This window comes from Lactuca virosa, chromosome 6 (genome assembly GCF_052849685.1).
Source record: "Lactuca virosa cultivar CGN04683 chromosome 6, Lactuca_virosa_CGN04683_v6, whole genome shotgun sequence".
Lineage (NCBI taxonomy): Eukaryota > Viridiplantae > Streptophyta > Magnoliopsida > Asterales > Asteraceae > Lactuca > Lactuca virosa.
In genome coordinates this window covers 34855964-34868450 of record NC_136431.1, presented here as the reverse complement: position 1 = coordinate 34868450, position 12487 = coordinate 34855964, and the positions used below count along the sequence as shown (strand labels likewise).

Here is a 12487-nt window from a genome sequence, read left to right as displayed (position 1 = left end):
GCAGTTTTGTAAAAATCACCATAAATTGTAGAAAAATCATATGGAGATGTGCAAGTAGCCATTTTAAAGCTAAGAGTTTGAACGACTTGCACATGGAACAGTTTTGAAAACTAAAATATTTAAGTTGACCAAAACAGTCCGTGATCGAAGTTCATCTTTTCTGATGTAATCTGATAGAAAAAGTTTAATTGTGTTCTTGATGATTTTACTTGTATTCCCCCCTTAAAACTTAAGAAAAACATGTAAATGTAGGGGTATGAACTCATCCTATGTGGTTTCAGTAGATGAAAGTGAGAGAGAGGAAGTGTTCAACCCAAGGACACTAAGAAGATGTCTTGATGATTCGAGAATCTAACATCGAATAAGATGGAATTTGTGTAAGATATCAATGATTTGAGTAGAATGGAGTGTAATAATTATATGAATGATGAAGATACTTACTAATTGAAGAAAGAAATCCCTGAAGAAAGCCTTGAAGTTCTTGAAGTTGAGAGAAAAGATGAGAGAATTTTGGAGAGTGTCCTTTGGTTGCTAAGTGTAGAATGAAAGAACTTTATGGAGAATGAGGAGAGAGGATCAATCCTCCAGCTCTTAGAACGTGGGAAGAGCTGGAGATTGGGTGTAAAGGTCCACTAAGGAGACAAGGGGTAGTGGGAAAGAGTGGCTGATCATAGAGTGAGGTGGTGGTGGTTTGCTTTTGCCATAAATTAAGGAAAAGCAAATATTCCCTCAATAATTAGTTCAACCACTAATTCTTTTAATATATTTTTATAAAAACCCTGGAGATTTATATATTTTGGGGCCTTAGTTTATAAAATAAAGTTTTGGGTGAAAATCCCACATTAAAATAATGAAAAAAGGAGTTAAAACGAAGTCGTAGTCGAAAAACCGGTAAAAATGGGCCGTCTGCGAGACCCCTCGCATGGAGGCCGGATTCGGACCCTCGCATGCGGGGCTGCTATCTGATGGCTTCGGATTCGGTCCTGATGAGAGGCTTCGGATCCGAGGCCTCGGATGAGAGGCTTCGGTCCTGAAGCTTCAGTTCCAGGTCCTTAAGGATATTTTACCCGTTTTTACCCCGTTTCAAGCGATTTTTGACCCGGTTAAGGGTCGATATGACCCAAATGATTACAAAAAGTTAAAGTAACTTTTGAGAGAGGTTTGGGAGAGATTTGGGAGAGATTTCAAATAGAAAGAGATAGAGTGAAAACGATTTAGAGAGGTTTCGTTTGTGATTAATTTGAGTGTCCGGCTTCACAACGCAAGGTTCGTAAACCCCGTTAAACCGTGTTTTAGTGTCGTACACAATCCCGATGATTGTGCAATAGTGTTTTATCGCTTTGGTTCGTTGTTTAGCACTGTTAAGGCTAAGGAAAATCAAACACATGAACTTTCCAAATGATGATTTCTCATTAAAATGGCGAATTGTATAGTGATTACATAACGTAAACCCTAACATACAAGGGTTATTGGAGTTGACCGGTTTGACTTGTTGACTTTGTTTGACTTTGACTTGACCGAAATTTGACGGTTGTCACACAAAACAACGGGTTTTCTCGAAAACCGGGCTTCGCTTGGAGCAGCGTTTCTGAATCGAAAGACCCTTTTTCTCAGGACTCCGGGAGCCTCGGGGCTTCCTTCGGGTGCTAGGGGGTTTACTTAGACTTTAGGGGGCTTAAGGGGGGCTAGAGAGAAGTTCTAGAGAGAGAAGGAGAAGATGGGAAGGTGTGAGAATGAATGGAACCCGACACCTCTATTTATAGGCTGAATTCCTGATGGACTCGCCGAGTCAGGTCACTGAATCGTTGAGTCAGTGCCATGTGTCATCACCTGATGGCTTTTCATGGGGAGAAAGCCTTGGCCCATATTCAGCCACGTCACCCCTTTTGCAGCAGCACCCTGCCGACTTCTAAACCCCATAACTTTTGCATACGAGCTCCGTTTTCGACGTTCTTTTTTTCCACCCGTAGGTAAAAACACTATCTACAACTTTCGTTTAGACTCCATCCACTAATTCTCGACCGATATTAAATTTAGCTGTAGGAGGAGATTAGACTGTTAAATGACCACGAAGAATTCGTAACTCCTTCATACAGACTCCGTTTTCGTCTGTCTTTTTACCGTTGAGTTCCTACTAATGAGATCTTCAACTCTCATTTAGGTTGCGTAAGCCAAACACCGCTCGAACTAAAATTCGAGTTTCGGGTCGTGCACTGCTATGCCAAATCTTAGAAAATCATAACTTCCTCATACGAATTCAGATTTGGGCGTTCTTTTTTTGTATGTTCTCGGTTTAACATACACTACAACTTTTGTTTAGATCACTAAGGCCAAAAGTCGCTCCATCGTAAATTCACTATTTACGTCTCCCGGTACCGTGTCGGTTATGCCGTAAGACTTCGACGGGCCATAACTTCTTCGTTATAACTCGGATTTCGGCGTTCTTTATATGTACGGAACCCTTAGACATATTCTACAACTTGGTTAAGATTATTTATTCTAAATAATCTTTTGTCGAAAAGTCGTTTTCGACCCCTATTATCTCTAAATTGACTAGCCCGGATCTGCGGGCGTTACAATGTACCAAAGGTTTCTAATGTTCAGATTCAGAAAGATAAAGAGGTTGTTCAGATCTGAAATTCATTTCTGAAGTCTAGAAATCAGAAAAGAAAGAAGTAGAAGAAGAACAAGAGTAAAATAAAGAAGGTTTGGATACACAAGGTACAAGTACCTAATGCATGTGAAAAGGTTCAGAAAGCTGAAGTCAAGAATGTTCAAAGAAACTTCAATTCTTATTTTTCTTCAGATAAAGATGTTAGAAGTTGGAGGAAAGAGAAAAGAATATTTGGTTGGTTTAATGAAGTTTTTGGAAATTTTTGTTTTCCAAATAAAAAGCGGGTATTATTTCCAGAAGACGATCAATTTTCTTCAAATAAATGGGTATGCAAGAAACCAACTTCAATATTGACTCTTAAATGGGTACCAAAAGTGTCATAAGAGTTTTGACCTTTATCAAAAAAAAGGGGGGGACCAAATATGGTGAAATATAGTGAAAAATCAGTCAAAGATATGAAATTGTGTTGAAGAAATCAATTTTTATTGATTTTTCATTGTTGGAAATGACAAAAGCTAAAAAAGTTGAAAAAGTGGGTGAAAAAAGATATTTTCTGCAAAAGGAGGGCTGTAATCTGACATTACAGCAAAAAGTGGGCTGAAACTGTCAGTGTACTACAAACAGAGGGTCAGATTCGGAATTACTGCCAAAAAGATGTCACTTTCGGATTTTGGGTAAAAACTGCGAGTTTATTTAAACTCTAAGGGTTCCTTTCGCAAATGTAATGTCACGAAATGATTTCATCTTCTCCGGCAATTCAGTTTCGGTATCAACAGTGGGGATTTCCCGTTCGTCTCCGAATACCTCCGAACGTTCGGAGGCATTCGCAGTTCTAGGTTTGTATGTTGAAATTGATTCGCAATCGGAATGTCTTGCCTCAAAATTGAATTCGGAAGGAAAGGGATTGGAATTAATTTTTCTCACTGGGAAGGGTTCGGAGTTCACTGTTCGTCTCCCAGCCCAATCGTTCGTAGTTCTAGGCTCGGAGGAATCGGATTCGCAACTATATCACAAATTGAAGTAGTTCGGAGTTTCTTCCCTATATCCACTGTGTTCATACTCCGAGTCCTCGGAAATCAAAATAAAAAATGAGTTCGGAACGAATCTGTGTTCGGAATTGATCAGTGGTCTCGGAATCATGACTGAAAATGTCTCAATCGGGATTTCTTTGGGTTCGGAATTGTTGCTCGTCGGGATTTGCTGCGTATCACATGTCTCCGTTAAATTGGATATAATTCAATTTACAAGTTCAGTCCTTGGAGCTTACCCAACTTATTAGTTTCTACCCTATATCCAAAATTCTTTACAAATAATTGAACTTTTCCAATTTTACCCCTTCTTACGAAAATATTTTCACTTCTTATCCTTTTCTTTGGTCTAATTTTTTTTAATCCGTTCTAATAATTGCCTCTTATTATATTCTTTTTTTCTAATATTTACAAATCGAAAAATACAAAATTAATTTTTGTTATTTTTTCGGTTTTAATTTTTGATAATTTGGTATATTCTAAAAGGATTTATTTCATCTAATCTGATGGGTTTTGATGATTGTTGGTGATTCTTCTTAACTTTCCGGATTCTCTCCATGATATTTGTTGAATATTCAAGGGGGAGTGATGATTATTCAAGGGGAAGTTCGTACTTGGAAGACGATATTTGTTTCTCTCTCGCTTTGAAGACCCCATGTACTGATGAGTCTCACAAATTAGGGGGATAAATGCCAAGAAGATCGAAAATCGTGATCGTCATCAGTTTCAACATCCAGGGGAGATTATTGAATATTTGAGATACTGAAACTGATTTGGCATGTTTGGTTATTTAGGGAAGCCTTTTTAGGGTTAATCGTTTTTATGATTCCTTACGGTGCTTTTACAGTAGAAGTTCTTCATCGAGCTCTTCTAAGGCATTGGTTTTATATTAAGGCATTGGTTTTATATTTATGGTAAATATTTTATGTTCCCTATAAATAATCATAAGGTTAGATTTTGGTGTAAGCTTTTTTCCTGATTAAGGTTTTTTGTACGTTCATATCATAATCAATATACACAAAAGCTTTTTCAGATTACTTGCATATTATGGCGATTGATTCTTGAGTGTTCTTGATATTCCGCATTCGTCATCTCATATTCATTTCTAACAATGACCTCAAATTCAAGAGAATGGAATAGACTCCAAATATCATGACCCAACTGATCCTAAACGCATAAGATATAAACGAGTGGCAGTCCCACCATTAAAAAATCACTAAGGCAAATGAGTAACAAATTTCAAGGCTATATAGACCTACCCATGGAACTTCCTGAACATAGTCACACTATATTTAATACAATGTTGGCTATACATACCTGAACATATGTAACGACAATATAGTAATAACAACTTACAACACAAAGAACACATACAACTATGTCTTAAGGCCTTGCCTCCACTTCCTGCAAACCACATGTATCGGGACTTATGCCACCCTTACCGCCAAACACACCCATCTAGCCCTAATGTAACCAAGATATAATTCCACCTCTAGTGAGTAGTCCTGGCGAGCATGCCCCTTCTGTTCATACCTATTGTATTTGAACTTGCGGCGTACGGACATGAGTCTCCTCCCCTTACCATAAATGTTGAGGTCCTTCTGACCTCTAGCTCTTAACACAACAACATCAAAATTCTTAATACTTATCACCAGAGTCGGGACCCGCGCCCACATCCTTTTTCCCAACTACATCTCCAAGCTAAGGTCTCTCTATTCGAGTCGCTTCAACACTCCTATTAGCAGTCTACACAGCTGCAATCCGCTCCTTGAACCTGACAGCCAACGTATCAGAGAAACTTATCAGCTTATCAACGATCTGCCTGATTATACCAGGCAACTCCTCTTGTAAGGCCTGCTAGTCCTTAACAACAATCCAACCACACCGTGTTGTGCTGTCCGAACCAATCCCAAAGCCTCCTACTGCAAGTCACGTAATCTACATTCTGTTTAGTATAAACATAACTCATCACCATTTAACCAAATGGTTATCATTCCTATAATTTTTGTTCATTCGCTCACTAGTACCGCTATCACCTTTCGCAATAGCATACAACACCACTATCGCAATCATCGCTAGTATCTCATCGGCACTCATTATAGTAACAGATCCCGAAGCACCATTTTTTGTAACATCCATAAAATTTCAATAAAATTTAAACTTTCCAAAACAATCCTTTTTCTATAGAAGTGTTTACAAAACCGTTGTTTCCAAAACATTTATTTAAAAACGGAATCATTTACACATAGTTTTCAAAACATTCACATTATCAGAGTTTCCAAGAGACCATAAGTCCAAAACGCGAGGATGTGTATGGTCACGCCTTCTCCTTACCAAAACATCTGAAGCACCTGAAACAATAAAGTAAAACCGTAAGCACAAAGCTTAGTGAGTTTCCCCAAAGCACCAACACATAAACAATAGCACATATACAAATAACGGCATGCAATGGGTCCACAGCTAACAGACTGGATTAACCCTGAGCCCACGACATAAGTCTGGATTACCCCCTGGGCGCTCAGCTTATGTCTGGCTTGCTCCCTGGCCTACAGTACAAGTCTGGCATGCCCTTCCCGGCCCTCAGCTCGTATCTGGAATGCCCATGAGCCCTCAGTATGAGTCTGGCATGCTCTTCCCAGCCCTCAGCTCGTATTCAGATTGCTCCAATACCCTCAAGCCCTCAATACGAGTCTTGCATACCACTCGGTCCTCTGCTCGTATCTGGAATGCTAATATGCTCTCAGTATGAGTCTGGTATGCCCTCCCTGGCCCTCAGCTCATATTTGGAATGCTAATGAGTCCTCAGTATGAGTCTGGCATCCCCTCCCTGGCCCTCAGCTCATATCTGGAATACTCTAGGGTTTGTTGGCTACAACACGAAGCAGTACAACCTCAACCTAACCCACATAATATGTCGACATGTAACAGATAATATCCTATACAGATAATCAGACAATATCACAGGCAGTCCTACAGATCTACCAGACTAGCATACGAATAACTAGCATACTCATGCATATCTATTCCGTACTCGACATATCAACAATATCAGGATATCAACCAAAGGGCCAACATTGGTGTCTTCGACCCTATTAGTACGATGAGGAAAACTCACCTCGATTGCAGAAGCTTCCTAGAAGAATCCCTAGCTGATACCCCGCCGACTTCCCGAGCTATCAATACCAGAACTAGATTAAATCTTAGTTAATAGGCCAAAACCCTCAAGTTTGGCCCAAGTTCAAACTTGGTCAAAAGTCAACGGTCAACGAAAGTCAAAGTCAACAAGTCAAACTTCAGGCTGAGTATTCCCAGCGTACTCGGCTCGTACGCATGGTGTACTTATCAACCAAAATCGGGACCCCATACGAGTACGCGCAACGTACTCGAAGGTATGCCCGACATACCCGGTCAAATGGAACTTTTCCATTAAGTGCTTAATCAATTAAGTCCTTTCATCCAACACTCAGATCTAGTCCCACAACATCATTCTAAGTCATAAATTTTCCACCTTTATGACTTTCCATGTATAGAAAAGGTCCAAAAGCTAAAACCTTAACTTATCAATCCATTAAGACATCATGACACTCTCAAGGAAGGTATAGAAGGATCAAGATTACATTTTTATGGATCCTAAAAGCTCTATAATGGATAAAGTTTCCAACTTTATCCATTAGAATGGTCCAAACCACCAAGATCTAGCCTTTAAGCATCAAATGGGACCAAAAGTGCATCTTTTTCAACTTAATCCATTAAGTCCAAGTCTCCAACCTTCAGATCTGAATCACCATGATGTTTAGATGGATAAAGTTTCCAACTTTATCCATAACAAGGTCACAAACTTTTAAGATCTAAACTTTATGCACTAAAATGACCAAAAGCTCATAGCATCAAAAACTAGCTAGATCTAACAAATACATCATCAAGATTCAAACTTTATACCTCTAGAAGATAGATCAAGGTGAACAAAGTCCATATCTACAAGCTCCAATGCAACCCACATTTCTACAAGAAGTTCCTTCTTCTCCAACGCGCACCATGCATACTCCAAAGCACTCAAAATCACCTTCTTTTAGCTCAAAAGGCTCATCTAACGTTAGGGTTTCATGAAAGGGGTGTTGGAGGGGTGGATGTTGAGAATGGAGTGGGTTTGGGGAAGTTAAGGAGCTTAAATAAGGCTTAAACCACGAAAATAGGGTTTGTGCACTGATTGGGTACACCCATCGTACTTCTGGTATGCCCAACATACTCACGATTCCATTAGTACACCCGGCGTACACCTTTTTGTAAGCCCAACGTACTCAACTTGGCCCAAAACCTCCAAAACTTCAAACATACTTGCCCAACATGCCAGAAGCATCCACTACAAGCCACATGATCTCGAGATATGCTCCTGCGATAGCCGATACCGAAGTCCCTAAACGCTTCCAAACTACGAACATGAAGCTATACGACGGGACTACAGATCCCGAAGAGCATACATCCCAATACAGAGAAAGGATGGAGATCATTCCCATCCCATGGCACTTGAAGGAAGCTTGCCTATGCAAAGGCTTTGGTTCGACTCTTACAGGATAAACCCTCAAATGGCTACTAAACGTTCCCTCATACTCTATTACTTCATTTGCACACTTAGTCGATATCTTTAATAACCAATTTTCTTATAGCAGAACCTTCGAGAATATCACTAGTGATCTCTACCGGGTGGTTCAGGATCCTAAGGAAAAATTTAGGGACTTTGTTAACAAGTTTGGTAGGGAAGCTCTGAGCATCCCCAACATTGACATGGCCACCGCTGTGGAAGCTTTTAAAATGGGATTAAGAAAGGATTCACCCTTCTACGAAGACCTCGTTATGACACCATGCAAAAGATTGGACGAAGTCAGGTGACGTGCATTGAGGTTCATAAGGCTCAAAGAGGATAGAGAGATATAGAAGAGAAGCAACCCTTCGGATCAGTAGGAGAACCCCAACAGGAAGGTTGAATCCTTGACTCAAAGATCCTACAAATCGAAGCCCTACTCCAAACCAGATCATCACAGGGTTAATGCCCTTGAACATGGAGGAGAAGAAGAAGAGCTTCCTAAAATCACTGACTATTCTTTTTCTGTGGATATTTCAGGTGTAATTCATGCCATGCAGGATCTTGGAGATAAAGCAAGATGGCCAAAGATAGACAGTAAGTCCACCGCTTGGAAAGACAAGTCCAAATGGTGTGCTTACCATGAAGACTTTGGCCACATGACGGAGGACTGTATATCTTTACGAAAAGAAATCAGCTACCTCCTTAGTAAAGGACACCTCAAGGAGATCCTCGGGAGAAAAAGAGAAAAATCCAAGGAGAACAGCCAAGATGATCGCAGGATCCCGGAGAAAACAGGATCTCCACCCTCTGACGCTAAGACAATTAACGTTATCTCAGGCGGATCTAACATCTGTGGTACTTCTTATTCTCAGGCTAAAAGACACGCCAAGGTCTCCAAAACAGAAAAGGAGGATAGGCCACGAAAAAATACCATGGTTAGCAGTGAAAAAGAAATTACGTTTGACGAGACTGGCAGGGAAGGAATTCAAGATCCTCACCATGACGGACCCGTGATAACACTATACATGGCCAACCATTTCATCAGAAGAATCCTCGTTGATGGAGGATCCTCAGTCAATATCGTACTCCTAGACGCACTAAAAAGAATGAACATCCCAGAATAAGAGATAGTCAGAAGATCCTCAGTCCTCGTAGGATTTAGCGGGGAAACAAAACACACAGTTGGAGAAATAAAGCTACCAATATACATCGAAGGGGTAAACTCCATACAAAATTTATGCGCTATTGACACCCTGTCTTCTTATAATGTGATACTAGGTAGACCATGGATCCACAAGATGAAAGTGGTTCCATCAACATACCATCAGTGTGTGAAGATGCCCATTCCATGGGGGACAATGAAGATCATGGGAGATCAACAAGAATCGAAAGAATGCTACAAAAACTCTATGAAATCTACGACCAATCCCCAACAAGCATAGCAATTAAGGCAGGGGCACGATATGTTCTAGAGACAAAGGAACAAGACGTAAAGGAAGTGCCCCTGGGCATCGAGGATCCTGAAGCCAAAGTCATCATAGGATCCTCAATGCCTGAGCAGATCGAGCAGGATCTACTGAATTTCTTAAAAACCAGAAGCAAGACATTCACATGGAAACACAAAGATATGACAGGTATAGAAAAAAATATTATTACTTATAAACTTAATATTGATCCTTCTTTCAGACTAATACACCAAAAGAGAAGGAAGTTTGCACCCAAAAGGAATCAAATCATCCAAGAGGAAGTAGAGAAGCTCCTCAAAACAGGGATGATCAAGGAAGTAAAGTTTCTAAGATGGCTAGCTAACGTGGTTGTCTTACAAAAGAAAAACGGAAAAGGGAGAGTGTGTGTAAATTACACGGATCTCAACAAAGCTTTATCTAAGGACCCTTTCCCTCTACCACATATTGACTCTATGATAGATGCGACGGTTGGCCATGAACTCCTGACCTTCATGGATGCTTCAGCAGGATTCCAACAAATCCAAATAGAACCATCATACTAAGAAGATACAACATTCATAACACCAACAGGTATATATTGTTACACCGCAATGCCTTTTGGTCTTAAAAATGCAGGTGCGACATATAAAAGATTAGTGAATCGGATGTTCAAAGACAAACTGGGGGACACCATGGAAGTTTATATTGACGACATGGTAGAAAAGTCGATGAAAGCCGAAGATCACCTTAGAGACCTCAAGGAAGCGTTTGATATCCTCGACGAATACAATATGAAGCTGAACCTACTCAAATGTCAGTTCGAAATAAAGTAAGGCAAGTTCCTTGGATACATGGTAACCAAAAGAGGGATAGAAGCAAGCCCAAAACAAATAAAAGCAATCATGGGACTAAGATTCCAATCTTCAACAAAGGACATCCAGAGGCTAACCGGAAGAGTAGAAGCACTCAAAAGGTTCATTTCAAGATCCTCAGAAAGATGCAAGCCTTTTTACGATATCTTGAAAAAAGAATAAGAAATTTGAGTGGAAGGAGGAACACGAGAAAGCCTTCTAGTAACTCAAAACATATCTAAGCTCTGCTCCACTACTAGTGAAACATATAGATGGAGAACCACTTATTCTCTACCTCTCAGTATCCTCAAATGAGAGAACCCCTTTCTCTAATACCTTTACAATATTATTACTTCAAACATGCTACATGCATATTCATAGAATAATTTACAGAAGTCTGGATGTTTACCAAAAGACTAGATACAAGCCAACTATTAAAATTTTTTACAGAGTTTTATATATTACATAATTTCCCAGGAATTTATCCACTAAGTACAAATGTGATAATATTAACTATTCTACATCTTCTTACAGTATATTACTATTTTGGATGCTTATCACCTGCAATAGTTAAACATTGAGAGAGATAAGCGGGTGACGCTTAGTGAGTTCAATAACAGTTACAATATAACGTTATGCCATATATATATATATATATATATATATATATATATATATATATATATATATATATATATATATATATATATGTCAATATGACAGAAGCAAAGAGGAACAAAGAACAACAAATGCAGATGAGTATCATATGACAGGATTTCCATATCAACGAATAATCTGATTCAAAGATTTACAATCAATGAAATACGACAATTTCAACATGATATATATCAATAAGATTTCAAAATGGTATAGCTCATTATCATAAAAATATGGGAAATCACATTGCACATATAACACATAACATACAATTGTCCCTATATTGAGCTCACCATGAAATAACCGAATGTTGCGATGAAATTACCCCCTAAGTACGTTTTTACCGGTAGAATATGACTAGAGACTATCAGCAGCTAACTATCGTCGGCTCGGGATAATAGCCCAAAATCGCCAATACGGGAGAGAGGGTTGCGTTTTTGTGTAAACGGAAACAAGAGGGCTGATCCATACTTGCTCACGTCGTGAGTTTGGTCAGACCTCAAAATTTGTGTTCCGAACTTCAGAAATTCATATCTTTCGCATAAGAACTCCATTTTTGACGTTCTTTATACCGACGCGTAGGTATGATTATGCTCTACAACATTAATTTAGACTCCGTCGGCTAATTTTGAGTTTATTTTTAATGTTATATTTTTAACAGGCCGGGACAGAAAAAGTTTGTTAAAAATTCATAACTTCTTCATCTGACGTCCGTTTTCGTCTGTCTTTTTACCGTTGTACTACTATTGACGAGATCTTCGATTCTCGTTTAAGTTGTATCGGCTAAAAATCACTCGATCTTTATTTCGAGTTTCGGGATGTGTACTGCTATGCCGAATCTTAGAAAAATCATAACTTCCTCATACGAAGTTAGATTTCGACGTTCTTTTTATGAAAGTTCTCGGTTTAACGAATACTACGAATTTCATTCAGATCACAAAGGCTAAAAAGTAGTTTATCGTAAACTCACTTTTTACGTCATATGGTATCGTGCCGGTTCTGTCGCGAAATTTCATTAATTCATAACTTCTTCGTTATAACTCGGATTTTAGTGAGGTTTTCGCCTAAATGTTTCTACCGAGATAATCTACAACTTTCAATAACATTATTTTTTTACTTATTTCCAATTTTATATTTTCGTTAATTTCAATATTTTAGTTTTGATTGGAATCTCATAAGACTTCCAATACTTCCCGAATGATTCTAAACATAGTTTTACTTCAAACCTCATAAAACTATCTTGTTAGAACTCAATGCTCGAAATCATATATTATATAATAATATTTACTTCTAAGCTATCAATCTTACAA

General features: G+C 38.9%; 1 protein-coding gene across 1 annotated transcript; it reads left to right on the top strand.

The window, feature by feature from the left end:
* The first annotated feature begins 8775 nt into the window (after positions 1 to 8775).
* LOC145121435 (uncharacterized) lies at positions 8776 to 9348 on the top strand. The gene has a single exon (XM_079057184.1). It carries the CDS (start codon positions 8776 to 8778, stop codon positions 9346 to 9348), a length of 573 nt encoding a protein of 190 aa, XP_078913310.1.
* The last annotated feature ends 3139 nt before the right edge of the window (positions 9349 to 12487 follow it).